General features: G+C 35.5%; 4 protein-coding genes across 6 annotated transcripts; 1 reads left to right on the top strand and 3 right to left on the bottom strand.

The window, feature by feature from the left end:
* The first annotated feature begins 594 nt into the window (after nucleotides 1-594).
* gstz1 (glutathione S-transferase zeta 1) lies at nucleotides 595-3,666 on the top strand. 2 transcript variants are annotated; one of them, XM_039653405.2, is made up of 9 exons: nucleotides 595-719; nucleotides 1,040-1,091; nucleotides 1,188-1,255; nucleotides 1,617-1,697; nucleotides 1,782-1,907; nucleotides 2,750-2,825; nucleotides 2,951-3,003; nucleotides 3,354-3,403; nucleotides 3,493-3,666. In XM_039653405.2, exons 1-9 carry the CDS (start codon nucleotides 690-692, stop codon nucleotides 3,617-3,619), a joined length of 663 nt encoding a protein of 220 aa, XP_039509339.2. In that variant the 5' UTR covers nucleotides 595-689; the 3' UTR covers nucleotides 3,620-3,666. The 2 variants fall into 2 exon arrangements, with proteins under 2 accessions (XP_039509339.2, XP_039509341.2); XM_039653407.2 differs by lacking the exon at nucleotides 595-719 and adding an exon at nucleotides 750-952.
* A 223-nt stretch (nucleotides 3,667-3,889) lies between these two features.
* On the bottom strand, nucleotides 3,890-11,744 carry LOC120464075 (kelch domain-containing protein 1). Its single transcript, XM_039653399.2, has 13 exons — nucleotides 11,542-11,744; nucleotides 10,606-10,782; nucleotides 10,137-10,242; nucleotides 9,131-9,241; nucleotides 8,843-8,947; nucleotides 8,567-8,747; nucleotides 8,052-8,174; nucleotides 7,514-7,701; nucleotides 7,200-7,396; nucleotides 6,205-6,296; nucleotides 6,073-6,127; nucleotides 5,824-5,921; nucleotides 3,890-4,434 (listed from the first exon to the last, which is right to left on the bottom strand). Exons 1-13 carry the CDS (start codon nucleotides 11,601-11,603, stop codon nucleotides 4,196-4,198), a joined length of 1,734 nt encoding a protein of 577 aa, XP_039509333.2. The 5' UTR covers nucleotides 11,604-11,744; the 3' UTR covers nucleotides 3,890-4,195.
* A 1,377-nt stretch (nucleotides 11,745-13,121) lies between these two features.
* On the bottom strand, nucleotides 13,122-18,510 carry tmed8 (transmembrane p24 trafficking protein 8). Of its 2 annotated transcripts, XM_039653404.2 has the most exons (7): nucleotides 18,381-18,436; nucleotides 18,035-18,105; nucleotides 17,856-17,964; nucleotides 17,664-17,763; nucleotides 17,482-17,560; nucleotides 15,612-15,902; nucleotides 13,122-14,510 (listed from the first exon to the last, which is right to left on the bottom strand). In XM_039653404.2, the coding sequence occupies exons 3-7, from the start codon at nucleotides 17,960-17,962 to the stop codon at nucleotides 14,293-14,295; spliced, it is 795 nt and encodes a 264-aa protein (XP_039509338.2). In that variant the 5' UTR covers nucleotides 17,963-17,964; nucleotides 18,035-18,105; nucleotides 18,381-18,436; the 3' UTR covers nucleotides 13,122-14,292. The 2 variants fall into 2 exon arrangements, with proteins under 2 accessions (XP_039509338.2, XP_039509337.2); XM_039653403.2 differs by lacking the exon at nucleotides 18,035-18,105 and having other exon boundaries at nucleotides 18,381-18,510.
* A 2,441-nt stretch (nucleotides 18,511-20,951) lies between these two features.
* On the bottom strand, nucleotides 20,952-25,440 carry noxred1 (NADP-dependent oxidoreductase domain containing 1). The gene is made up of 6 exons (XM_039653402.2): nucleotides 25,190-25,440; nucleotides 24,914-25,080; nucleotides 23,872-24,052; nucleotides 22,829-22,986; nucleotides 21,822-22,020; nucleotides 20,952-21,458 (listed from the first exon to the last, which is right to left on the bottom strand). The coding sequence occupies exons 1-6, from the start codon at nucleotides 25,345-25,347 to the stop codon at nucleotides 21,326-21,328; spliced, it is 996 nt and encodes a 331-aa protein (XP_039509336.2). The 5' UTR covers nucleotides 25,348-25,440; the 3' UTR covers nucleotides 20,952-21,325.
* Between the last annotated feature and the right edge of the window lie 67 nt (nucleotides 25,441-25,507).

Raw genomic sequence — 25,507 nt, 5'->3', positions numbered from 1 at the left:
TTTGCTCGATGAAGTATTTTCTATTCTGAGGGCAAAATCAAATAAATGCATTGTTTTTAACTATAATGTGCATCGAGGAGTCTGAATCGTTTTAGGATTCGGTTCTTTCGAACGGTTAATTTTTAATATTTAAAAACGAATATTTAAAATTACTTGAGTCAAGCAGCGCGGCATCTTTAGTTTCTTTCTTTTTTGGCAAAGAGTTGGGATTTATTAAATTATGTTACAAACACTTTTTTTGTTAATGTTCAAACATTTTTGTTAAAATTATTGCTAACACAAATAAGAATATGACTTCCGATATAAGATTAAATAATTGTATTTTTAAACAAATATTTAATATGATATTTTACATGGTTACGATAATCGTTTCACAGTTTTGTTCCAACATTTATTTATTTTTTATTTTTTTAAAAGTCATCGTAAAAGGTTCGCGAATCGGTTCGACTGATCTTCAAAAGATGACTTTCAATATAATAAATAATATTGTTTGATTTGTAATATATTTAAAAGGAATTATTAAAAAAAAAAATAAATAAATAAATAAATCATCCTGAACAGTTCAAGAATCGGTTAGATTGAATCCTCAAAAAGAATCGGTTCATAAGAAGGACTGTTTGTGAACCCACCCAGCATCAATAAATGATTCTCAAACAAAGTCCTTTCATTTCAGGGACCAACAATCTAATATGAGTGCATCCGCTGCACGTGTAATCAAGGTAAACGCACAAATCCCGTATGCTTGGATGAACATTTCAGATGAGAGATGATAGGCATCTAAACGCACACACATTTCCAGATGTCTTCCGAAGTCCAGTTACTGCTAGTCACAAAAAGAGGAGGATTTTTGGTGCTGCATCTCATTGGTTGACCAAGTAGTAGTAGTTTTTTTCTTGTATAGTTTCAGTAGTTGCAGAACTGATATATGAATACCATGGAGGCACAAGCGAAGGTGTACATATGTTGTTGCTTAATGCTTATCTTAAATTAAGTTCTTGTTTATAATGCATTATTTCACTGCTGTTTTTTAATGTTCTAGCCTGTTCTTTATGGATACTATAGGAGTTCTTGCTCTTGGAGAGTCCGGATAGGTGAGTCTTGAAGTCATCAGTTCATTCTAATACTTGAATCTATTTCTGCATATTTCAAATGTTAGTTTACTCTAATGTGTTTTTAAATATTCCTAGCGTTTGCATTGAAAGGTATTGAATATGAGCAAAAACCAGTAAACCTCATCAAGGATGGTGGGCAACAGGTATACTGCAGAAATGCTCTGGATTGTTAATATTTATATATATAGGGGCTTTCAAACTGGGGTCCGGGACTGCAAAGGAGAATTTTAGAGAGAGAAAAATGTTAAAATAAAGAAAAAAAATTAAATAAATAAATTCAAATGAAGAATTTAATTCAAATTCATAGTTAAGATTAATATAGATTAGATGCGTTTTAAATAAATAAGTAAATGTTGGAAATTAGTTTCAGTTTTAGGATGGGGGTCCCTCACGAGGATGATCATATGGTGGTCCTTGGCCTCTAAAAGATTGAAAGCCTCTAATCTATAAAATTCAATGTTGGCACTAACTGAATTCTCTTAACTGAGTAATCTTCTTCACAAGCTCACAGATCAGTTTAAGGCAATAAATCCAATGCAGCAAGTTCCTGCAGTCACCATCGATGGCATCACCTTGTCTCAGTCGGTAAGAACATGGGTTCTCCTGCTTTTTAGCACACAGAAATGATATCATTACATGTTAACAGTGATTTGTTATTCAACAACACAGTTGGCCATTATCCAGTATATTGAGGAAACTCGGCCACAGCCCCGGCTCCTGCCAGCAGACCCAAAGCAGCGAGCTCACGTCCGCATCATTTGTGACATCATCGCATCAGGGATCCAGCCCCTCCAGGTGAGTGTGAGACATGACATCATTCTTAAAGTTGCTAAGAAATGGATGTTTTTCTTCCCTGCTGTGATGTATGTCCTTTTTGAACTAGAAAAAATGTAAGGCGGGGCTTGATTTTGTTCATGGGAAATTGATTGAATGATTGTGATTTGTTATTGCTGTGATGTCATGTGAGTGACAGGTTGATCCCGTCCTGACGTCAGTAAACGTGTCATCAGAGAACAGAAGAGATGCTGGGAAGTTATTTTGATGAAATGTTATGAGGGTACATGAATTTAAAAAAAATAATGATGTGGATGGATAAATCATTCATTATAAATACTGTCATATTTCATAGAAAAATAAGAATGGTCCATTTTGATTTCAGTGACTTTAAAGGTGCACATTTGTAAATAAAAAAAGAAATAAATAAAGAGAGCCCAACCCCAAATCCCTATAATATTTCCATCACTACCAGATAGACAGTTTCTGGCCCCATTGACTACCATAGTTGGAAAAAATATATACTATGGAAGTCAATGGGACCAGAAACTGTCTGGTTACTGATATTCTTCTAAATATCAGAAAATTGGCTGAATTGATTTGAAAACGGTAAAACCCGACTGTTTAATTCTGAGGGAGTTGTAAAATGAGTCTATTTCCAAAAAAGTGGAGTATCTCTTTAACAAAAAAGTTTCCGCTCATTTTATCATCTGTGAGGTAAATGTCCAGTCACATACTGTAGAAAAGTTAACACTTGTCCCCTACAAACGAATCTCGCATCAGGGCTTTATTTAGAGAATGTCAGTCAAACATTACATTAAAAACCTCGGTGCCCCATTATTTTTAATGATGCTGTATTTCAGAATCTGTATGTGATTCAGAAGATTGGAGCAGAGAAGGTACAGTGGGCTCAACATTTCATCAACCGAGGATTCGAGGGTGAGTTTTTTTCATGAAGGACTTTTAAATGCGGTGACTTCTTGCCATCAGGTTATTTGTTTTTATCTTTGATCCAATCACTGTCCTAACGTGCAAATTAATTGCTTGGTGTGTATTATTTGAAGCTCTGGAGCCTATCCTGAAGCAGACAGCAGGAAAATACTGTGTGGGTGATGAGGTAATAATACTTACCAAATGTAATCAAAAGAATATATATTATAGTATATTATATACTACAGTTAGTATATTATATATTCAAATCTTTGGGGTTGGTACAATTTTTAATGTTTTTTTAAGAAGTCTCTTAAGCTCACCAAGGCTTCAATTATTTGATAAAAAATACTGTAAACCCCATAATATTGTGACATATTATTACAATTTAAAATTTTAAATGTTTTAATACAATTTATCCTAGCTGATTCTATTATTATTTTTTAATCTTACAGACCCCACACTTTTAAACAGTGACGAATGAGAATTATAAATTCAACTTTAATGTGCTTTGATATCATGGTGTTCATCCTCTAGATATCCATGGCAGATATTTGTCTTGTGCCTCAAGTCTACAACGCTGAAAGGTAAAACATGTCTCTTTAAAGCTAACATTATAGAGTGCAGCGGTTTGGTTTGCTAAACAAACACTAATGCATATTCTACCATCCTTTAGGTTCAAGGTGGATGTGTCCCAGTTCCCTACTATCAGACGATTGAACCAGACCTTAATTGAGATCGATGCTTTCAAAGTCAGTCATCCATCACATCAACCTGATACGCCTGATGATTTGCAGGCATAACTTTCTTATGATCCATAATGAAATCAATAAATCGCTTTGATAAACAATTGTGAGACTCTTCATTAAAAAGTTAAGACGCTGAAAAAAATTTTTTCCGCAAAGTACTGCATTTATTGCTTTGGTGAAAAGTCTAGATTTGCTTTTAGTAACTTTCAGACATCCACGAACAAGAGATGAGCCGCACATGCCAGTGACTGTTAGTACAAAATGTGTTAGTACAATGTCAAACGTACAAAGTGGACAAAAATACAAACGTGAAAACTTGTAAAATACGTGCAAAATAAGAGAAAACATTTATTGCGCAAAAATACATCGAGTCTCTGAATGTACTGTACTAAATACAAATCTGAACTACACGTGTAAGTGAGAGTGAAGCCTTTGCTTGCTTTGAAGGAGATTATAAAAACAGTAGCTGCAAAACAGCTGTTCATGCTAAAACTGCAACAATGCAACGTTTAAAAAAAAAAAAAAACAAACGGTAAAAGTGCTTCTTATATTCCAATTTTTTACATTAGGTTCCTGTAAAACCCTACATTCATTTCTTAGAAGAAAAAAAAAATCCTGTAGTCCCTGATCCTAAACACGGAGTTCAACCGTGCATTTAATGGTGTCATTATAAAATGTTCCTGAGCAGTCAGACCCTCCAAACACCAGGATGTGACACTGGAGAGAGAGGCGGTTGCCATGACGCTGATCCCTTGCATCCCTCGGGACTGAAGATGAAGCCTTTGTACAACCCAGGCTTATCAGACTGTGGCCTGCACGAGGCTTAGAGCAAAGCAATGGGGACACCACTGATGTCCAGGAGCTGGTATCTGCAAACACGCATCCTTTTAGATCAAACGTTCCAGACTAATAACGGGAAAGAACCAATCAATGAACTGGGACATTTGGCCCATGTCTGTTAGCTTTGAGACCATCTATATTCAATTAAAGGTACAAGAGGTCCGGCGGAGATCTGGACAATACTTTGAAATATTGGTAACACTTTACAATAAGGTTCGTTAGTTAACATTAGTTAACTACATTAGTTAATATGAAGAGTTCAGATGCAAAAGCCTCTAAATGCCATTTGAAAATTTCTTCTTTAATGATCATTTTTATCAAGCTTGTATATTTAAGTTCAGTAATTTCACTTAAATGGCAATGATAATTACCTATTAATTGTTATTTAAGTGAAATCACTGAACTTAAATATACAAGTTTGATAAAAATCATCATTAAAGAAGAAAATTTCAAATGGCATTTAGAGGCTTTTGCATCTGAACTCTTCAAATGAACTAATAATGAATAGCACATATACAGCATTTGTTAATGTTATTTTCAACATTTACTAATACTTGATTAAAATCTTGTTAACATTAGTTAATGCACCGTGAACTAACATGAACAAACAATGAACAGCTGTGTTTTCATGAACTAACATTAACAAAGATGAACAAATGCAGTAACAAATGCATTGCTCACGGTTAGTGCATGTTAGTAAATACATTAACTAATGTTAACTAATGAACCTTATTGTAAAGTGTTACCGAAATATTTATATATATTTCCATCTGGTTCGCAAAATGAACCTTTGGTCTAATTAAAAATTGTTACCTAGTCAACCCTTACCTGAGATTTGTTTTCATGATTGCCGAATGTAAATAGTTTTATCTCTAAAAACAGTTTAGCCTATAACGCTAGTAAAACGCTAGTATATGGGCAGTAATGACAAATAAAAATCGCTTGTTATTACCACTAACAAGGCTCAAAATAGCCCCACAGTAACACGACGGCATAATAGGGTTCCCTACATTCAAAACGAAGCATTGAGAACTTTGTCAGTGTCCATACAGTTTAATAAGAAGATATTTTATACACACAGTCAACTTCGCGAATACAGGAAGAAGCCATCTTTGAAAAATAGTCTCTACCAGTCGATCTACGAACGCCGATCCAAGTGCGCTGGAGAGATGTGCGCTGGAGAGATGTGAGCGCGAACAGTAGGCTACGTGTACATATTGAATAGAAGAAAATGGTTCGTGTTTGTGTTTCTTCCGGAAACAACGGACCATATGAGATTCTGCACAGTTCAGCGCACTTGGATCGGCGTTCGTAGATCGACTGGTAGAGACTACAAAACAGTGACTTTTTTTTTGACCGGGTAGTGTTCTGTAGATATTTGTAAAGTACTTCATGTAGTCAATTAGGGAATGACAGACCTATGTTAAAGAGATGGAGGTCCTGTAGGGCTCCTATAGCACTGCAGCCTCCGCTGATCAGCACCCTGTTGTCAGACACGGGCAGAGCAGCGTGAAACCTGCCCAGTTGAATCAGGTAGAAAAAAACACTTCAGTTTAATACATATGCACAGCACACAAGCCTACTCAATGAAGAATTTCCAACTAGAATTTCCAACTTTAAAAATAAGTTGTGATGGTCTGAAGAGTGTTCATAATTTAAAGTCTTACCCACGAGCCAATGGTGGCATGTTTGCGTACTTTACAGCAGTGTATTCCATGAAGCCTTTTCCACAAGAAAGAAAAGACTTAGCATTCAAGACAGTGAATACCAGAAGATACCCAATGTGCTCCGTTCATTACCAAGATCCAGGATGTGAAGATCGTTGAGGTAGGTGGCGGTTTTTCTCCCACCAAAAATGATCATCTTGTTGGACAGCAACGTGTTGGAGTGGCTGATATAAACAACAAACAATTAGGACAAATTATAGTTCAAGTAAATGGACTAAAAAAAAATGTAAATGGTGTCATCATTTACTCACCCTCGAGTTGCTCTACACCTGTATCTTTTTCCTTCTTTTGTTGAAAACTAAAGATGATATTTTGAAGAATGTTGGTAACCAGACAGTTGACGGTAACCACTGACTTCCGTAGTATTTGTTTTTCCTACTATGGAAACCAATGGCTGCCGTCAACCGTCTGTTTACCAATATTATTCAAATTATCTTTTGTTTTCAAAAGAAGAAACAAACTCATACAGGTTTGGAACAACTTGAGGGTGAGTAAATTTTTTATTTCAATATGGCGTCTAACCTGACTGAGGTCAATAGCAAATCTCATCAGCTTGACTGTTTATATCGCCGCAAAATATCAACTACATTATTGCCTAGCGATGCATTTTGCTGCTATATAAACAATCAGGCAGTTGAGATTTGCTATATACCGTAGTATTATACATTTTATTTTTTGCTTGTTTCCACCACAGAATGGGGGGGAAAAAAAGGTTATTGGGACATCTCAAATTCAGACACTTTTTTTTCTTGCAATTGTGAGTTATAAAGTCAAAATATGAAGAAAAATTGGGAGATTTGTTTATTTATTTCTCACTATTCAGACTTTATAACTTGTAATTGCAAGTTTAAACCTTGCCATTCTGTGACGTATGATTTGTAAGATACAAACTCACCGTTGCAAGAAACTCAAAATTGTGAGACAAGTAAAAATTACCTTTATGTTTTATTTCATGACAGAAACAAGCTTCCATAGGTTCCCAAGTCACTGAATGTTGTATGGACTACTTTTATGAAGATTGGGAAGATGGAAGAGGACGAAAGAAAAAGAGAAAGTTAACTACTTACCCAAACCTGGGCAGAGGACGGTCACCCTCCACAATCGGTTGATACCACAGACCATGTTCTGGGTTGAAGATGTATAATGCGTTACTGCACTCCTTGCCTTCAGGACACCGGCTGGGCTGCATCCCTCCGAACACATACAACTCCTTCTTATAGACTGTGCCACTGTGGTATGCCAATGACGGGATATTTCCCTTTGCCTATCCGAACCCAAAAGTGACGCACAGTATGCAGAAACCAATTATCATGTTACACAAAACAAACAAATCCTAGATGAATTGCCTGTTAAGTACTGAAATAAATGATCCAATACTCACAGAAACAACCTTCCACTTCCATGTTATAGTGTCCAGTACATAAATATCACTGTACCGCTGGCCGTCTCTCAGGCCACCGTACACATAGATGACTTTAGACTCGGGATCAAAGGTTGCAGAGTGACCTTGTGAGCTTGGTGGACTGACCTCAGATGATGCGACGTCCATGGGGAACCAGAAATCATTGTCTGAGAATGATTACCATTAAAAGGCATGTTAAAGGTACATTGCAGTTATTGGTGTAAAACAATTTAATTTATTAAATAAATAAATATTTAAATAAATATTAAATTGTAGACAATAGTAATTTATAGGGTTTATATAATATGTATATTTTAAAAATATATATATATTCTCCAATTAATAATAGAAATTCTTCCCTTTGTGTTAAGAAACATAGTTAATTTAGGAACAATAAGTTATTAGTTCTATATAATAATAATAATGCTTGCATAATGGTAATTACATAATGTATATATATATATATATATATATATATGTAATGATAATTAATGGTATGTCGATGTATTTACTGTACCAATCTCCAGTTTCCATATAGAGTCTTTACAAGTGGCCTGGTCATCAGCCTCTCCACCAATCAGAACGGCCGTTTCAGGATCACTCAAACACATTGCGTGGCTCCAGCGCTTTGATGGACAGTCTGAGAAATAAATAAAACTTTAGGGTTAGAGAGGGGTTTTGAGATTTTAACGTCACGTCAGCAGCCGAGGCCATTCTCGTGGTCACTTTCTACCAGTTACATGGGAATTGAAACATAAAATAAAATCAAATGACACAGTTTTATTGTACTTTTTAAATGGGCAGTAGCTTACCTTGGCAAACACCAGTAATTATTGACAGTTGAACATATGTAATTTTCTCATTGTGATACAAAAGATTTCTATTTTATGAAATAAAAATATAAACTACGCCATCCTTTCAATAGTTACATCAATAACTAATTCTGAAACCATCACCACGTAACATTAAAAATTCCAAGTGTGTAAATAACCATGAGTGATATTTCATTTGAGCGGAGGAATGAGCCTTTACCAGCCCTGCAACTCTTCACACGTTGGACGGTCCTCTCGTCCTCTAAATCTATTGCAGACATTTTACAAAGTTTGCGTTTCTTCAGGCTTGAAACTCGGTTCGGATCCCAAGGGCTTTCCGGTTCTTCAGAACTCCCAAGATTCCCCTTTATTCCTATAATGGAGCGTCTTGGAGTTTTATCCTTAAAAACCACACAAAGACACAGTAAGTTTAAACTCCTTGCCTGGAGATGATCTGCTTGCTGAAGAACGAGTTTGTGGATGACTCCTTCCTTACCATTGGCCACACACCCTGAACACTGAGTAGAGCGTTTTCCCGTGTCTCCATTTTGCTTTTTTCCGCACAGCTGACGCTTCCCTCGGGAGGTGATCTCTGGGTGATCTTCACACAAACACAAGAAGTCATTCTTTTGTGTATTGGCTTCATCACAAGTCATGTCTCAAGGTGTTTTTATAAACCTTATGTCTAAAAATTCTGAAATCTGATGACTGGTTCAGTTAGAAATGAGCTTTTAATCCACTGAATGGATCATTTCTCTTAAGTCTTCAGTAAAGCATGACTCACATCATGACTCTCTCCGCTGCTGAGAAGGGTGCTGGAGAGATTGGAGGAGTGGTTCAGCGCTAGACGTTTCCTCCTCACTCGTGGAGTGCTGCTGATAAAACTGGATCTCACCTTCAAATAGGGATGGGCGATATGGCCAAAAATATCATATGGTATCCATATTTATCACGATATTCATTTACCTGGCTTTAACCCTAAAATGCATACCTTGGTTCTTAAAGGGATAGTTCACTTTGAAATTAATTTTTGGTATGTTTTAGTTTACCTCAAGAGCATCCAAGATGTAGGTGTCTTTGTTTCCACAGTATTTTCTATTTTTGATATTTTTAGGTCAAACCGTTCTTGTCTGTCAGTCATATAATGGAGGTCTATGGTCACCACCTCAAAGAGCATGCACAGAAAAGTCCAAATAGGCCAATGTGTACTTAACATTTACGAGTCATTAAATCATGTTTAATTTAGGCTTCTCTGTGCATGCTTTTCTAGGTGGTGACCATAGACCTCCATTATATGACTGATAGACAAGAACGGTTTGACCGAAAAATATCAAAATTGATAATACTGCGGAAACAAAGACACCTACATCTTGGATGTTCTTGAGGTAAGCTAAAACATATCAAAAATTTATTTCAAAGTGAACTATCCCTTTAAGTGGCTCGGAACGTCATTCACTACCCTCCTCCTCATTCATTAATTAATTAAAGTTAAACATTCTTAGTATTTGTCAATCAATTTATAATAAACAATATAATGCGTCACGTGTGTGGGTTTGTGTTTCAGATGAAACCGGACCATTCATTCGCACAGAAATCACGATTTTAGGCTGTGTGATTGGCTGTTTTATTAATCCATATCGAGTAAAATTTCCAGAGCTCATCATCATTATAGATGTAAATTTGATCATGATCTCGACATGTAGGGTTAACAATATCTAAGAAGTTTGGACGAGAAAGGCAAAAAACAAGACAACAAAACAAGGCATCAGTGAGAGAAGGGGTTGAAATACCTGTCCAGTGATGCTGAGCAAGACTTTGGCATAAACTCCTCTCCTGCCTCTCTGTGTGGCTTCAGTGAGGAGTTCAGGAGTCCAAACCCCTTGCCAGATCAGACACCTTCAGATAAAGTGTCCCAGACAAAACGTAGGCTGTTAACTGTCAGTGTCCCAGTAGCAAGGCACTTGCTTGGTTTCTTTCATCTTCAAAATTTCAGTTTTCATTTGAAGTTTTAGAAAATGTATGTGCTTTTGTCAATTGCATTATTTTTGTTGTTGGTTATATTTTTATGTAGCTAGAATTTTTTTTTCTTCAGTTTTAGTCATTTTAGAACCATTTCAAACATTTGCCAAGTTGCCATGTTTTAAGTTTTTCATCTGATTTTTTTAATTTTATTTCACATCCATTTCATTTACTGACAACAATTTTTAATAGTTTTAACAATAACATCGGGATGGGAATGCGAATCTTCACTGTACTTGCCCGGAGTGAGGTGAAAGAGTCCCGATGACCTGTGATTTGACCTCTGGACCCAGCAGAACCTCCACAGAGATCTCGGTGTCACTGGAGAAGGATGACCATTCCCCTAAACCAAATATGATCAGCTGCTTCGGTAAAGGTAACGGCATCTGAACCTGGTACATCATACGGTTGACATTTCTAAAAGGGGTAAATTAAAGAAAAAAAGGTTGTCACACAGGGAGGTGTCACAAGAGCTAGATCCACCATTATACTAACTAAAAATGCTTTGTTACTCTAGCGGTGTTTAGCCTACGTTAGCTTCAAAAGCCATCTTGTAAATTATGACATTTTATTTCAAAGTCCTAAACAAACATGTCCATTTCAACCACACTGGCATACATTCAAAAACGTGTTCACTATATAATTAAAGTCGGCATACAGTTACAGAAGTCTTGATTGAGACTTGATTTTGTCCATGGGGAACTGATTGAATTGGGTCAATTGTTGGGTGTGATCATTTGAGTGACTGGGATTTTTGATGTTGCTTCATTTCTTCTGCTGAACACAAAAGATATTTTGAAGAATGTATTGTAACAGTTGATGGGACCCACGGAGTTACATAGTATAGAAAAACAATACTGTGGAAGTCAATGGGGCCCATCAATTGTTTGGTTACCCATATTCTCCTAAATATATTTTGTGTGTTTAGCAGAAAAGAGAAATTCATACAGGTTTGGAACAACTTGAGGATGACTAAATGACAGATTTTTCCTTTTTTTTGGTGAACATGACGGACATATCCAACGACTCTTTTTATAATAAAAAGATTACCACCTTGAGAAATGAGCATTGAAGTAAAATTTTGTTACTCTATAAATCCCAAGTTCGTGTTTAATTGCAACCTGCTGCATATAAAACATCGGTCATATAGTCAGTGGATCAAATGAAAGCGCCCACCGTATAAACTGACGAGGTGCTTCTCGTAAGGACCAGACGGCATAAAAGTGAACTTTGCCCATTCCGTTGTTTCAGATTCGGTCAAACTCATCCAGTGCTCTCGGCGTGAGGCCTGCAGACACTCAGTCACAGCAGCAGCCTGTCACACACAACCTCCGCTGTATTTATCACCTCCTGATTACTCCTGTGCCACAGGTGTGACCGGATAACACCAGAGTACCGCGAGAGCAGACGTGTGCTTTTGAATCTCCTTTCGAAAAAAATATTTATTTTTTTTAGAAAAACTTAAAAAAAATAATAAAATAAAAATAAACATGGGACCTAACTAAGCCTATTTATTTATTTATTTAAAAAAAAATGCATACTACTTTTTGTGATAGTGTACTACAAAATGATAGACAAATAAATAAATAATCGTGAATAACAAAAAAATAATAAAAAGAATAGTAGAACTGAAAATGCTTGATTATGGAGTGACAGCATAAATAAATACATTAAGATATGTCATTAAAAAGGAATAATAATTGACAGCGAAATAAACATTAAAAAGTTAAGAAAAAACAATTAAGGGACACACTGATACCTGAATTAATGTATTTATTTATAATTGTCCAAGTTATTTATTTATAAAAAAGAGCAATTAGGTATAATATTAATATCTGACGTACAATTAAATGTATAATTATATTAAATCATTAAATCGTCAAAAAATACAAAGCAAAAGCCTTGCAAGTCGAATTATTTATATGTGTGTGTGTGTGGGGGGGGGGTTTGCTTAGCGGTTTTTGTAAATTACAAATTTTCACATGTCGTCGTAATTTTTTTTCTTTGAATGTGTACATCATGTGGGAATTGTAGTTTATTGCCGACTGAGGCGGGAGTTTTTTAAAAGTAGAAATGAGTTGAACTTGAGCTCATTGTTTTTAGAACACACTGTCATGCGCAAGTTATAACTTACAACATGTGTTTGCTCGTGGTTTATGCGGACATGATTTGGTTTTACGATAAAAAAACAGACACCTACAGTGGCCAGGTAAACAAATCTATTTAAAGACATTCTTGAACAAATCGCAGCGCTGCCGATGACTTCCTGTTGATTTGCGCTGTCTTGCTCTACTCTCTCTGGTCGACGTGTGCGCGGGCGTTCCAGTAGTTCCACTCTCGTCTACGTCATTCACGATCGAAAAAATAATAATAAACAGCCGAAACTTGTACCAACCCGGAAGTAAGATTTTCGGCACAGAAATTCTCAGTTACTTGTTTTTAAACTTTGGCCATGTTTAGTATGAGAATCCATCTCTTTAACACTGTAAACAACTCTGAAATTGAATACATGAAACTCCATTGTACCGTCAAACAGCGCCCTCTATCTTAAATAAGAAAGAATGGCACTCCGTTCTAATGGTGATATGACAAGTCAGTACATTAACCTTTGTTTAAGGGGAAATGCATGTAATCGTTCAACAACATACAAGTTTTAATGCTGAAAAACCACTTTTTATGGCTACTTTCACAAGGAAGCGCAGTGTATTATCAGAAGACCAGGAAGGAGCCATGAGTCTGGACAACAGGCAGCAAACTGAATTCATCTCAACATTTATTGTGAACAACACACAGCAAAAGAAAAAACAAACGAAAAACAAGAAAAGGGATGACAGACATATCATATATCATAATAGGTAGACGAGCAGAAAAGCACATTGGCAGAATAAAGTAGCCCACCTCAGCAGCACAACGCAACAGTCTCTTAAGACATGCACATAATTTAACGTACAAAAAGAAATGTTTGCAGCATGATTTGGTACTCATAATCAAGACGTCATCAAGGATACAAAACGCTATACCTGCTGGCAGCGCTTGTCGAGACATATTGCACGTGATATAAGCAAAAAAGCTCTTCCAATGAACTTCTCTGAATCATGAAACATATACTAGAAGCAGTTTTCTAGACACCTTGGAAAAGAGGCATACATGTAAATAAAACGTCTTCAACAGGCCATCTGTATCGTGTCTATACAGACCAATGCCAAACCCTTAATCACGCCAGATGAGAGCCTGGGACGTGTAAATATTGGATCAGTTGTGCAACAAATGAGCTTTTGTGGCAGGAAATGGTTTAAAGTTGAAAACAAGCAGGCTTTAACCATTTGATGACTGATGAGATTGCCATTTTAGTAGAGTTAGCAACTGCAGTAAAAACATATGAATATGAGGTTTCAAATACATCTTAACTAGCTGTGGTCTCTGGTGTCTTTGTGCCTGAGAACACAACCTCAGTATTAGCAGTATGTAAGAAATAGTGTCTGATGCTGCTCAATGCATGTCTGTGTAATATATATTAGACATAAAACAGCAAGAAACCAAACAAACACAACAAAAACGTGTATATCATTACCTGAATCAACAGTGACTTCTGCCAAGTCACCTACATTGACTTTCTAACCGTCTGAATTGTGTGGAATTGTTTGAAAAGCAGTCGACCCGGTTCACCACCCTGATTAGTTACTCTGTAGTCCCTGATATGCGATGCCACAGTTCTGTTGTGGTGTCAGACAATACAATTATAAAACATATATGGACCTTTTATATGAAATATATCATCTTGCACGTAACATCATAAAGCCATATATATATATATTTTTTGATCTATGATAGGGCTGGGATAAAACGAAAAGCACAAATCAACAATAGCAAGAATTCTACAGCAATTGAATACATACGATGATTGTTTTTAAATAAGCACTTGATTCCTCAGGCACTGTAGTACACCCTGTAGTACAAAGTCTTATTCCGCCACAGCGAGTACGAGTTGTCAAACTTCAACTGGTACGTGCCGTCTCCTGGGAACTCGTGGCTGCCGCCCTGCACTGCCAGATGACTGTCCTGACGGTACACAGGCAGAATCTCTCCCAAGTTCGAGTTGTTAACTGATTTAGAGCCCTTCTCCACATCTCCTGGAACCACAGGGCCTGTTTGACAAAACAATCGTCACTGGAGTTTTTCTTAGATGCATCTACTTATTTTAAGCCTTGTACAGTTTTGTAAAAATAAATCTTTAGGAGTCTCAAGGATGCTGCATTAAAAATACAGTTAAAATGGTAATATTATTACAATTTAAAATAACTATTTTCTATTTGAATATATTTTCAAACGTAATTTATTCCTGTGATGCAAAGCTGAATTTTCGGCATCATTAGTGTCACATGATCCTTCAGAAATCATTCTAAAATGCTGATTGGATACTCAAAGAACATTTCTTATTATAGTCAATGTTGAAAAAATGCTGTGCTGCTTAATATTTATGTGAAAACTGTGATAGTTACATTTATTATACATGCTGTATAATATATGATAAATGTATCATGATAAATGTAACGAATCCTTGCTAAATAAAACAATTTCCTTACACTTACTGACCCCCAAATTTTGAACGATAGTGTATATAAATTATGAATGTCATACAATAATATTTACATTTATTCATTTAGATGACGCTTTTATCCAAAGCGACTTACAATTGCTATATATGTCAGAGGTCGCACGCCTCTGGAGCCACTAGGGGTTGAGTGTCATTGGTGTCTCACAGTGGATTCAAACCCGGGTCTCTGACATTATACAGTACTGAACACATAGTTATGCATATAATATTGCATTCCGGTCTACAAATCACTAGTCAGTACACTGTAAAAAAATATATTTTCAAGATTATTATCACAACATTTTGTCTTTTGTCGAATCAACTTAAATAATTTATTTAGTTCAGATAACTGATTATTTTGAGTTTCTGATGATTAAATCAATCTCCTTCATTGTATTAACTCACTTTTTCCAGTTCAATCAACTTAAAATTTTAAGGCAACCAGGTTACTTACTTTAAGTTAAACCAACAATATTTTTTTTTACAGTGTAGTTGTCCAGTCCGGTTCTGTTCACACAGCACAGGTTTTCAGAGAATGAGCTTGTGAGTGAGTGAATAAAGTTTACGGGTGCGAGTTAACCGTATTGTGTGTGAATGTAACCGTATTAAGGACTCAAATATAGGACTGAAACAGGGCAGGAAGTACTCTCACCTTCTAGCTCTTCATCTTCATCCTCATCGTCACTGGATTCGCTAACGTGAACAGTAATGGCTCGGTTAGTGACTGGTGACCAGTCGAAGTAAACCCCAAATCCAATGTCATAGCCATCTGTGGCAAACTCCCAGCACACTCGCTTGGCCTCAGGAACAACGGGTACGTGGACGGTCATAATGTCTCCGCGATATACCGTCACCACGCTGTCCTTCTCTTGACGAAGCTTAGTCTTCAGCTCCTTCACTGCCACAGAGGTCCACGTGGAGGCCGGTTTCATCGGAGGAAGAGCTGCAAAGAGAGAAGAGACCAATCAATGAATATTCTTTCATTTTAACACCTTGGGAATATTTGCACAGTAGTGCATGTATTCAAATCAGCTCAAAATCCAAACAATTTTTTTACATTGTGACTTTTTAGTACAATTAAGCACATTTCCGCCCAAATTCTCATTACCTGGATACTTTTTAAAGAAATAAACTAAACTATTTAAACTGTATATATAATTGAAAATTTGGAATATTTTTGCATTTGAATTATTTAAATGTATACATTAATAAAAAAAATTATTTCATTGCACTATTCCACAATGAAGTTGCTGCATGACTGCACATTGGTTCACCTGCCAACAACTTAATTATAAAACAATTTACTTAAATGCAAGACCTTAAATTGCTTACTGTTTTTATAAACTACGTACACAACTGCAATTTGATGAAGGCAAACTAATTTAAATAAATAACGATTTAATTAATTTTATTATCACCACTGTTGTTTTTATAATAATACTAATAATTATTATTATTATTATGAGTAGCAACAATAAGGTCATGGGTTTTTAATATTATTCCTGAGTATATCGAATATGTTTAAGATAAGTTTGTACAATATTTTCCTTCATATTTCAGTCATATTTTCTGCAAAGATATTTGTTTTACATTTACACCATGTTGATCACTTTAGGTATGGAATAGAACTTTTTTAACCAGATGGTTAATAAAGAGAATTTTACTTGAATCATATTGTAGTTGACTAATTAAACATAAAAATAAATAAATTAATTAATTAACAAAAAAAAAAAAAATCTAGATTTTTGTTTTTGCCACATTGCCAAGCCTTATGGTAAGGGGTGTGATATTTCCGAAACACGCTGGAAGCGGTTGACCAATGACAATACACCCATCCAGCTGACCAATCAGAGCACATTGCGCTTTCAAAAAGGAGGAGCTTCACAGAGACAGGAACTAAACAGAGCGTTACTGACGGACAATGTAAAAATAATTGCTGCGTCCCAATTTGCATACTATTATTAGTACAGTAAGGGCTCTATGCACAGCGGTATTTCCGGTGAAGGTGTAAGGATGCTCGATAACTTCCGCCGATCGTAGAGTCCAATGCAATACCGAGAATTTATATTGAATTTTATACTCCATGGTTACACTAAAGAAACGTTAGTCACAAAAACAGATAAAACAGACACCCCTTGTTGTGTTTATGCTTCTTTTTTAAAATTATATTAAATAAACATAACTATATATAAAATTACATCTAAATGTATGTACGCTTCTTTTCGTTTAAGACTTAGTAAAAGGGCATAATATGGCCTCTTTAAACAATAATGATGTGCACGAATAAATCATTTATAATAAATACTGCAAATTCTATATAAAAAAAAGAAAGAATTGTCCTTTTTGATTGCAAGGTGAATATAGAAATGATATGTGTGGCATAGTTATTTTTAAAGGTTATAAATAGCACACTACAAACATCTTTCTTTTTTCTCACAGCTTCGTTCTCGAGGGGCAATGATGAAACATAATGAGAAGTTTTCAGTGCTTATCTTCACCTCTCTAATAGGGGATGTGCTAACCTTTTTTCTCCCCGGAGTGTGATGTACTGCTCTCCTGTGTGTCACTCGCTTCTGCCTTCCCCAGAGATGCGCTGGGCTCCTATTGACAACAACACAACACATACAATCATACATACTGTACAAGAAGAGCACTAAAGCTCACTTAGTTATACACCGGACTGGCTTGAATGAATGCAATATACCTCAGTAGACTGTGGAGATTCTTTGTTATTGCTGTTATCGTCCATTTTGCTTCGGTTGTCCGGTTGGATTACTGCCTGGGAAAGGTCTGTGCTTTGAAGTCTTCAAAATGACAGTGGGAAGGATGAGGTTTAAATACCCTTGAACCCTAAAAATATTTTTTTTTTTAAAAACTCATATAAACATGCACAAACCTGTTTAAAGGGTTTGTTTCACAGTTTTTTGACGTTATACCAGGGAAAGAAGAAACAGACAGGGATGAGAGTCTAGATTGAAGCTCTGATGTCTCTAGTTTCTCCATCTCTACGCACAAAAAAACACGACATAGCTACATAAATCATCACAATCATCACAATACTCAATAAAAACTCACCTGAGTCAGGTAAGAGTTTTCAGTTGACGAACTGTCTTTCAATGAACTTCATTTAAAAAATGAAACAAAATCTACAAGAACAAATAAAATTGGGTTTTTAGCAATACATCTGTCAAAATAAGTGACAGATTAACAACATTTTGTGCGTACTCGTCAATAGTTGACATTTATACGAATCACAGCAACAGTTTTGACACGTCGCGAAACTGAAGTGTAATTCGCATCAATCTCAGCAGAAGACAAAAAAAACTGCATAAACCGCATTTACATTCAAATCAAACCCACCGTAAGTGGTAAACTTACACGTACAGTGTTATTGTTTCCTAATATATGTTCATGCTCTTACCTACGGCGACCCTGTGATGCTGTAGAAGCAACAGTGTTGCTTGCTTGACCAGTGCTTGAAGTTGACAAATAACGTTTAACGCCCAGGAAGTCCGTTAATTTGTAAATACGTACTTGTGTGTGAAGGCAGAGGAGACAAGTCTTTCTGGATGGCTGCCAGACACAGACAAATATATAATAAAAGTCCTTTGAAAAAAAAAATACTATAACCAGTGCATAAAAAGCTACGTTTGTTAGGAAATTTTAAAAAAAATTAAGAATTTACTTTTATTAAGCAAGGATGCATTACATTGATTAAATGTGACAGTGAGTGAATATATTTATAATGTTAAACGATTTCTGTTTTTAATAAATACAATAACCTATATAAATATAGTTAGTATAGTTAAATATATATATTTGTGCATACATTATGTATATATATTTATTCACACACACACACACACACACACACACACACACACACACACACACACACACACACACACACACACACACACATTTATATACAAATTGACAATTATCATTGGCGGAAAAGAAAGGTTAAAAATTATTTTTGTCTGCATATTTTACTATTAATTTAACTTAATCGTAATTAACTTAATATCACAGAGTGCTGCAGTGCTGAATCCCAGCATAACTGGTTCAGCTGTACTGCCACACATAATAACAGCCAAGCTGATATTTAGCACTACAGTACCCATGCTTATATTTGAATAAATAAAGGTTTATTCGGTTACTAAACATAAAACAGAATATATATACGTCAAATTCATTACAAACAAAACAAAAAAGGTAACCGAACAGGTGTAGGCTGAAGCCGTGGCTTGTTCCTACAGCTATATGACATTATAAAAAAAATATATATATATTAATCTGTCATCCTTTTGTATTATAATTCGTACTGTCACACTAACTTTGGCCCTCTGGTGGTTAAAAACAAAACTGCATGCATTTTGAGGAATAATAGTTTTGTAGTTCTGCATGATGACTATATCGAATATGGTTCAATATGATAACCAGTTTAGATGGAAAAGATCTCAAACTGAAGACATTACTGTAGACTTACCCATTAATAATTTGAACACTTGAAAATAAATTCTAGCACAGCGCTACAACAACCATAATGAAATGACCCTTCACAGTATAGACTTAAAGGGTTAGTTCACCCAAAAATGAAAATTAAGTCATTAATTACTCACCCCCATGCTGTTCCAACCCCGTAAGACCTTCTTCGGAACACAAATAAAGATATTTTTGATTGAATCTGAGAGCTAGATCAGTCCTAGATAGACTGCCTAAGGGACTGGCTCTTGACGGCCCATAAAGTCATTAAAGAAAAGGTTTAAATATTCCATGTGCCTACAGCGGCTCAATTATAAGTTTATCAAGCGACGAGAATACTTTTTGTGCGAAAAAAACATAAATAACGACTTTATTCCACTATTCCATTACTTCCTTATGGGCGCATGCGCGAGAACTGAGACGAGGACGTTCTCATTCGTCTACTTCTTGTTACCGGCTGCTCACCGCTTAGGAGTTTTTTTCCCCCCCCTACCGTATAAAATGATGATCCATATATAAGGCGCTCCGGATTATAAGGAACACTGTCGTTTTTTGAGAAGATTAAAGGCTTTTAAGTGCACCTTATAGTGTGGGAAATACGCAAATAAAAAAGCGTATGTACAGCGCGCATCTTCCTCTGCTTGTAAACAGAAAGTTTTGCGCTTCCAGCTATATCAGCACATCATCTTATACGGTAGGGGGCGGTAAAACTCCTAAGCGGTGAGCAGCCGGTAACAAGAAGTAGACGAATGAGAACGTCCTCGTCTCAGTTCTCGCGCATGCGCCCATAAGGAAGTAATGGAATAGTGGAATAAAGTCGTTATTTATGTTTTTTTTCGCACAAAAAGTATTCTCGTCGCTTGATAAACTTATAATTGAGCCGCTGTAGGCACATGGAATATTTAAACCTTTTCTTTAATGACTTTATGGGCCGTCAAGAGCCAGTCCCTTAGGAAGCCAATGGAAGAGTGATCCAGCCCTCAGATTCAATCAAAAATATCTTTATTTGTGTCCCGAAGATGAACGAAGGTCTTACGGGGTTGGAACAGCATGGGGGTGAGTAATTAATGACTTAATTTTCATTTTTGGGTGAACTAACCCTTTAATTAAGACCAGTCTTTAGAGTTGACCTGTAAACCCTATAAAACACCTGTTGAGTAATAAAAACACCATCTCCATGTCGCTTTGCCACATTTCAAATCCCTCAGTCCTCGCCATCTCTGAAAAGCCAAGCCAATGTTGATGCTTGTTTTATTACAACCTCTGTCACAATCTTTTTTATTATAATTTTTTTGTTGCCAGCAGACTCTCCTTTGTTTGACGTTTGTTTAAAACGGGTGATTCCCCAGAGGTTCGAAATTTAGTGGCTCAATGTCAACCTTTCTATCAGTGTGACAACTAACCACACCATACAAACGTCAAAGTAGCCGGAGAAAACATATCGACAGGTCTAAAATATAAACTTATAACAGGCTTCCCGTGAAAAAAACAACATGTTTTGAAAGAATGACTGATGATGTATTGCTTTATTTAAATTTAGTTAATTTTGAACAAAAAAGTTACATAGTGTACCTTTGAATCACTCTACAATTTTTTTTAATCTTTGGTTGCATATTATTATTGTTCTAGTAATCTTGGCACATTAAAATGTACTTGAAAATTTGTCCTTGTGTGTAAAACAGAAATTTAGCAGTAATGCAGCAGGGATTCAGCTGAGCTGACATACTAACTTCTCCCCTGAGTTTAATTAGCACTTATTTTAGAGACTTACAAACATATGCACACAACAGATTGAACATGAACACAGAAATGTACACAATGAAACTAAAATGTCGCATAATTGAATTGATTTGTCTCAGTGAACAAAATGACGTCCTATCCTTATGCTAGGTTTGAAAATACATTGTAGTACATGACTGAAATGCAGTCTCGCAAAGCTTCATTTCTCAACACCAAATCAGTCAATGGAGTGTCTTTAGTTTGTGCGTCAACCAAATTGATCCACGGAAAAAGCCTGTAAAACAACAGAGATGACATGTTATGAACAAAATGATAAAACTTGGTTATATGAATATGAATCAACTTCTATGGAAAAGGGTTATTATTAAACTAAATGAATATTAGAAATGTTGCCTTGGGAATGAACTGAAATTAGTTGAAGCACTAAACTTATTAACTGATAATGAATAAAAACTATTATTAAACTAAAACTTGAATAAAAATAAATCAAACCTAAATAGCAATATAAAAAAATAAAAAACAACAACGAATAAAATGATAAAACACATAATAAAATAACTGAAGTTAGCATGCAAGTTAAAAGTGTACAAACTAATTAAACTAAAATAACACAGAATAAAAAAAAAGCTTTACTCACTCATCGGGTTTATTGGGATCAGATGCACAGGGCGAATTTACAAAACTGTGATAAGTAAATGTGTTTGTTGAAACAGCGGTCTCAAACAGCCCATTTAGCAGGAGAAGAGTCTTTCCGGAGCCCAGTTTGGCAGCCGAGCACATGTTGAGGAGACCGTAGAGCAGAGCTGATACCCATCTCTGATCCAGGAACAGGCCACCTTCAGCAAACACTCAACGTTTACTTAATGGACTCTTATATACCAGAACCACATTGTGTTGACTTCACATGACAGATGGACACAGACATATTTTGAAGGGAAATAAAAAGACATGTCACATATGTTACATTTACTACTACAGAATTAACAGTAAACCATGCATAATTAAATTAGTAACTTGCACATGTAATTAAATTAATATTGTGAGTACTTAAATGTATAATTACACTGAAACAAGTCACCAAGTCAGCGCTCACCAAGGATGCATTTATTTGATTAAAAATACAGTAAAAACAGTAATATTGTGAAATGTTATTACAATTTAAAATAACTATTTTTTTAATTTTATTATATATTTTTTTTATTTTAATTTATTCCTGTGATGGAAAGCTGAATTTACAGCATCATTACTCCAGTCTTCAGTGTCACATGATCCTTTAGAAATCATTCTAGAAACATTTCTTATTTTTATCAATATTGTAATTTTGTGAAAATAAATGTTCGTGAGAATGCTCATCTCATTTGATGAGCTTCGTATGATGCATTCTCATTAATAAATATAATGTTTAAAAGAAATGCATTTATTTATTAATAATTTTTTAAAAACATATATACTTGGATATTACTATTTTATATTTTTAAATGTGACAGATTTTTGACTGGTTCATCTAAATATGTTAATATTTATAACAATTATAAAAATGTCTTCATATATTATTAATGTCTGTAAAAATGACAGATGTGTATAAACGTTTTAAAGGGGAAATACAAATGTATTATCAAGGATACTCCCATAGTTTCTACACACCATTCATCGAAAGAGGAAGTGATGCCGAAAGCACTTCCTTGTCCTTTAAAGCTGCGGAAACTTGATTGTGGAGGAGCCAAATTGTAGTGACATCATCACAAGCCACAAACTCATACTGAGGTTTAATAATAAAACTGTGTTCAAGAAGCATTGCAAGCCTGAAAAAAAAAAAAAGATTTGAGAAGATGATAAGCTGAAGCTTAACAATTGTGTGACAATAGTGTGGCTACATTTGAAGTTCAATAAATTAACATTTACATTTTGAGCTAACAGAAATGTTTTATTGTAAGTTTTCACTCAAAACCTAAGTTCTGGAAGTATAGAGTGCAACAGTTCCCTCTCCCTTTTTCAGGTTCCGGAAGCATCTTTTCCATTCGTTTATAGGGATTTTAAAAGAGTCTTTGTTAAAGAGTTATAAGCCATAAACCAAGCCAATCAGCTACGAGGTGAATCTCAACAATCCAAACTTTAATATATATGAAGCAAAAAAATTGGACAAAAAGAGAAAGGTACAAAAATATGTACTTAACAGCTTTAGTGAGGGAAATAGAACTACAATCCCATGAAGCATTGCGAACAGCATGATAGAATTAAAAACTGTGGGGAAATATAAATCTATTTACGAATTTTGATTATATGTATAAAAACAATATATTTTAAGTTTATTGCAAAATATGCATACACAAACATTTCAGTATTTTGAGAGCGTAGAGAGATGGACGTCATTCGCAGTGCTTCATGGGAGTGGGCGGAGCTAAAGTGATCTTCTTTCAACTCTCTGATTGATGTCATTTTCTGTACAGCATCATGGGTAATGTAGTTTTTCACCAGGAATTCAGCTGGTCCAACATGATTATTTTAAAACTAAGTTAAAATAATTCAGGCTGACAGCTTCAACAGAAAGAGTTTTTACATCGGGAACCGACTGCTGCACTCTACAACCAAAATCTGACTGAGATTCAATCAACAAACAGGAAATTTAACTTATTCCGTAATAAATGACTGCCGATTTTATTCAAAATAAAGCTTATAATCTGAAGTACCTGTTCAATGGCACTGCTGAGGTGAAACTGTACACAAGACAGTCTGAAGACAGATGGCAGCGAATGTCTGAGCATACTTGAGGAAGATGAGAGGGCAACACACAGAGGAAGAGCATGTCTGCCCATTTAACCAGTCTAATGTTGTCAAAGTAACACTCAACACCAATGTTTGAAATCTCCCCTGTGGATCAATGAAAGAAAAGACCAAATTAACCACCAGTAGATCTTAATGAAATCAATTAGGGCGCACCAGTCCCACACAATTCAATTGTCAGATGTAAAACCGAACTGATTTTAATCTTAATGACAACCAGGCTTGAGAGGGTTTTTATGACATGTGAAGCATTAGAGTGGAAACTGCTCCTGACTGCATCAATAATCACCCTGACAAGAGGACGCCAGTGGGTCGCAGGCGCTGGATCTTCACATGTGTGTTTACAGATCAACCTCACCATGTTGTAAGGACTATGAGAACTTATGTATGTGTAGTTAAGCAGCTATGATTACAAAATAAAAGAATTCCTACTAAAGATATTTGTGTATATATTTGTTTCATTGACATCTTTTAATAATTTAGGGAACAAAATATATGCAACAAGATGAATTTCTACAGTCTTTTAATAAAAAAACTGCTTCTGAGAGCATTTAGACTGCAACATATTTGGGGTCATTATAAGAATGTTAGCCTCTTATTCTGACCATGGCTGCATTTATCCAATTAATCGCGCTTAATTGCATCTAACATGATGTTTTTTGTTTATATAACGTTAATATATGTGTCAGTGTTTGTATATATATTATCATTATATTAAACATATTATATAAATGTACACACTGACACACACCCATTTATGTGTGAGTAAATAGTTAAACTGTACACATTTCAGCGGTTAAAAAACAAATGTGGGTCATTTTACAATGCAGCTGATACTCAGAGCAATGTCTGAAGAACAAAATAATGTTGAAAGAAACAAAAAAAAAGTATCGTTTCCCTCCATCAAAATGACTGTATGGACCACACTGTACATCTATACTCACTAACCTACTAAGGTCACAGGTGTTTTAGTTGAGATGTTGATGTCGGATGGCTTGAGGTTGGATGAATGTAGTAAAAGCTTTGCCAGCTGTTTGCCCACGTGACCTCCACCCAGTATGCCAACAGACAGATGTGTGTTTACATTGCTGCCATTCTCAGCGTTCAGTTTCTTTCTGTGGGAAAACGTACATGACAGTCGACGACAGTAATAATAAGTAAACAAAAAAGCCGTCTATATGGATATTATTCATGAGATAAACAACATTGCTCGACCACTCTTACCTTAACAATCTGAAAAGTTCACAGACGAATACAGCATGCGCACATCCACTTACGGTCAGCCCAGCAGATCGACTGCGCAGAAAAAGCAATTCTTTCTCAACTTCACTGAGTCCAGCCTCAAATCCGAGAGAGTTTAAGTTAGAAGTGAGGTCCAGCATTTTATTAAAACATTTAAATCGGGACTCGTTAAAGTTACAGATTAAACGTCATAAACAAGTCCGGTTTCTATAGTTACTTTTTTTTTTTTTTTTTTTTCGGTTTCTATAGTTACTGCTTACGTGAAACTACAATAATTTACGTCAGGTTTTCAAAATAAAA

The sequence above is a fragment of the Pimephales promelas genome, chromosome 15, assembly GCF_988280905.1.
Source record: "Pimephales promelas chromosome 15, fPimPro1.hap1.1, whole genome shotgun sequence".
Lineage (NCBI taxonomy): Eukaryota > Metazoa > Chordata > Actinopteri > Cypriniformes > Leuciscidae > Pimephales > Pimephales promelas.
Note: the sequence above shows the minus strand (reverse complement) of the source record. Positions and strands in the feature narration are given on the sequence as shown.

Coding starts and splice junctions, on each gene's coding strand:
- LOC120464075 (XM_039653399.2), bottom strand. CDS start 11,603: ATGGGCAAAGTTCACTTTTATGCCGTCTGGTCCTTACGAGAAGCACCT. Junction 7,702..8,051: donor TATATGGAAACTGGAGATTG/GTACAGTAAATA, acceptor AATCATTCTCAG/ACAATGATTTCTGGTTCCCC. Junction 4,435..5,823: donor CCTCCATCTCTTTAACATAG/GTCTGTCATTCC, acceptor GCGTGTTTGCAG/ATACCAGCTCCTGGACATCA.
- gstz1 (XM_039653405.2), top strand. CDS start 690: ATGAGTGCATCCGCTGCACGTGTAATCAAG. Junction 2,826..2,950: donor CATCAACCGAGGATTCGAGG/GTGAGTTTTTTT, acceptor TATTATTTGAAG/CTCTGGAGCCTATCCTGAAG. Junction 3,404..3,492: donor CAAGTCTACAACGCTGAAAG/GTAAAACATGTC, acceptor ACCATCCTTTAG/GTTCAAGGTGGATGTGTCCC.
- tmed8 (XM_039653403.2), bottom strand. CDS start 17,962: ATGGAGAAACTAGAGACATCAGAGCTTCAATCTAGACTCTCATCCCTG. Junction 17,561..17,663: donor AATCTCCACAGTCTACTGAG/GTATATTGCATT, acceptor TGTTGTCAATAG/GAGCCCAGCGCATCTCTGGG. Junction 14,511..15,611: donor TGAAGATGAAGAGCTAGAAG/GTGAGAGTACTT, acceptor TTTGTCAAACAG/GCCCTGTGGTTCCAGGAGAT.
- noxred1 (XM_039653402.2), bottom strand. CDS start 25,347: ATGCTGGACCTCACTTCTAACTTAAACTCTCTCGGATTTGAGGCTGGA. Junction 24,053..24,913: donor AACACCTGTGACCTTAGTAG/GTTAGTGAGTAT, acceptor ATTGATCCACAG/GGGAGATTTCAAACATTGGT. Junction 21,459..21,821: donor GATCCCAATAAACCCGATGA/GTGAGTAAAGCT, acceptor GTTGTTTTACAG/GCTTTTTCCGTGGATCAATT.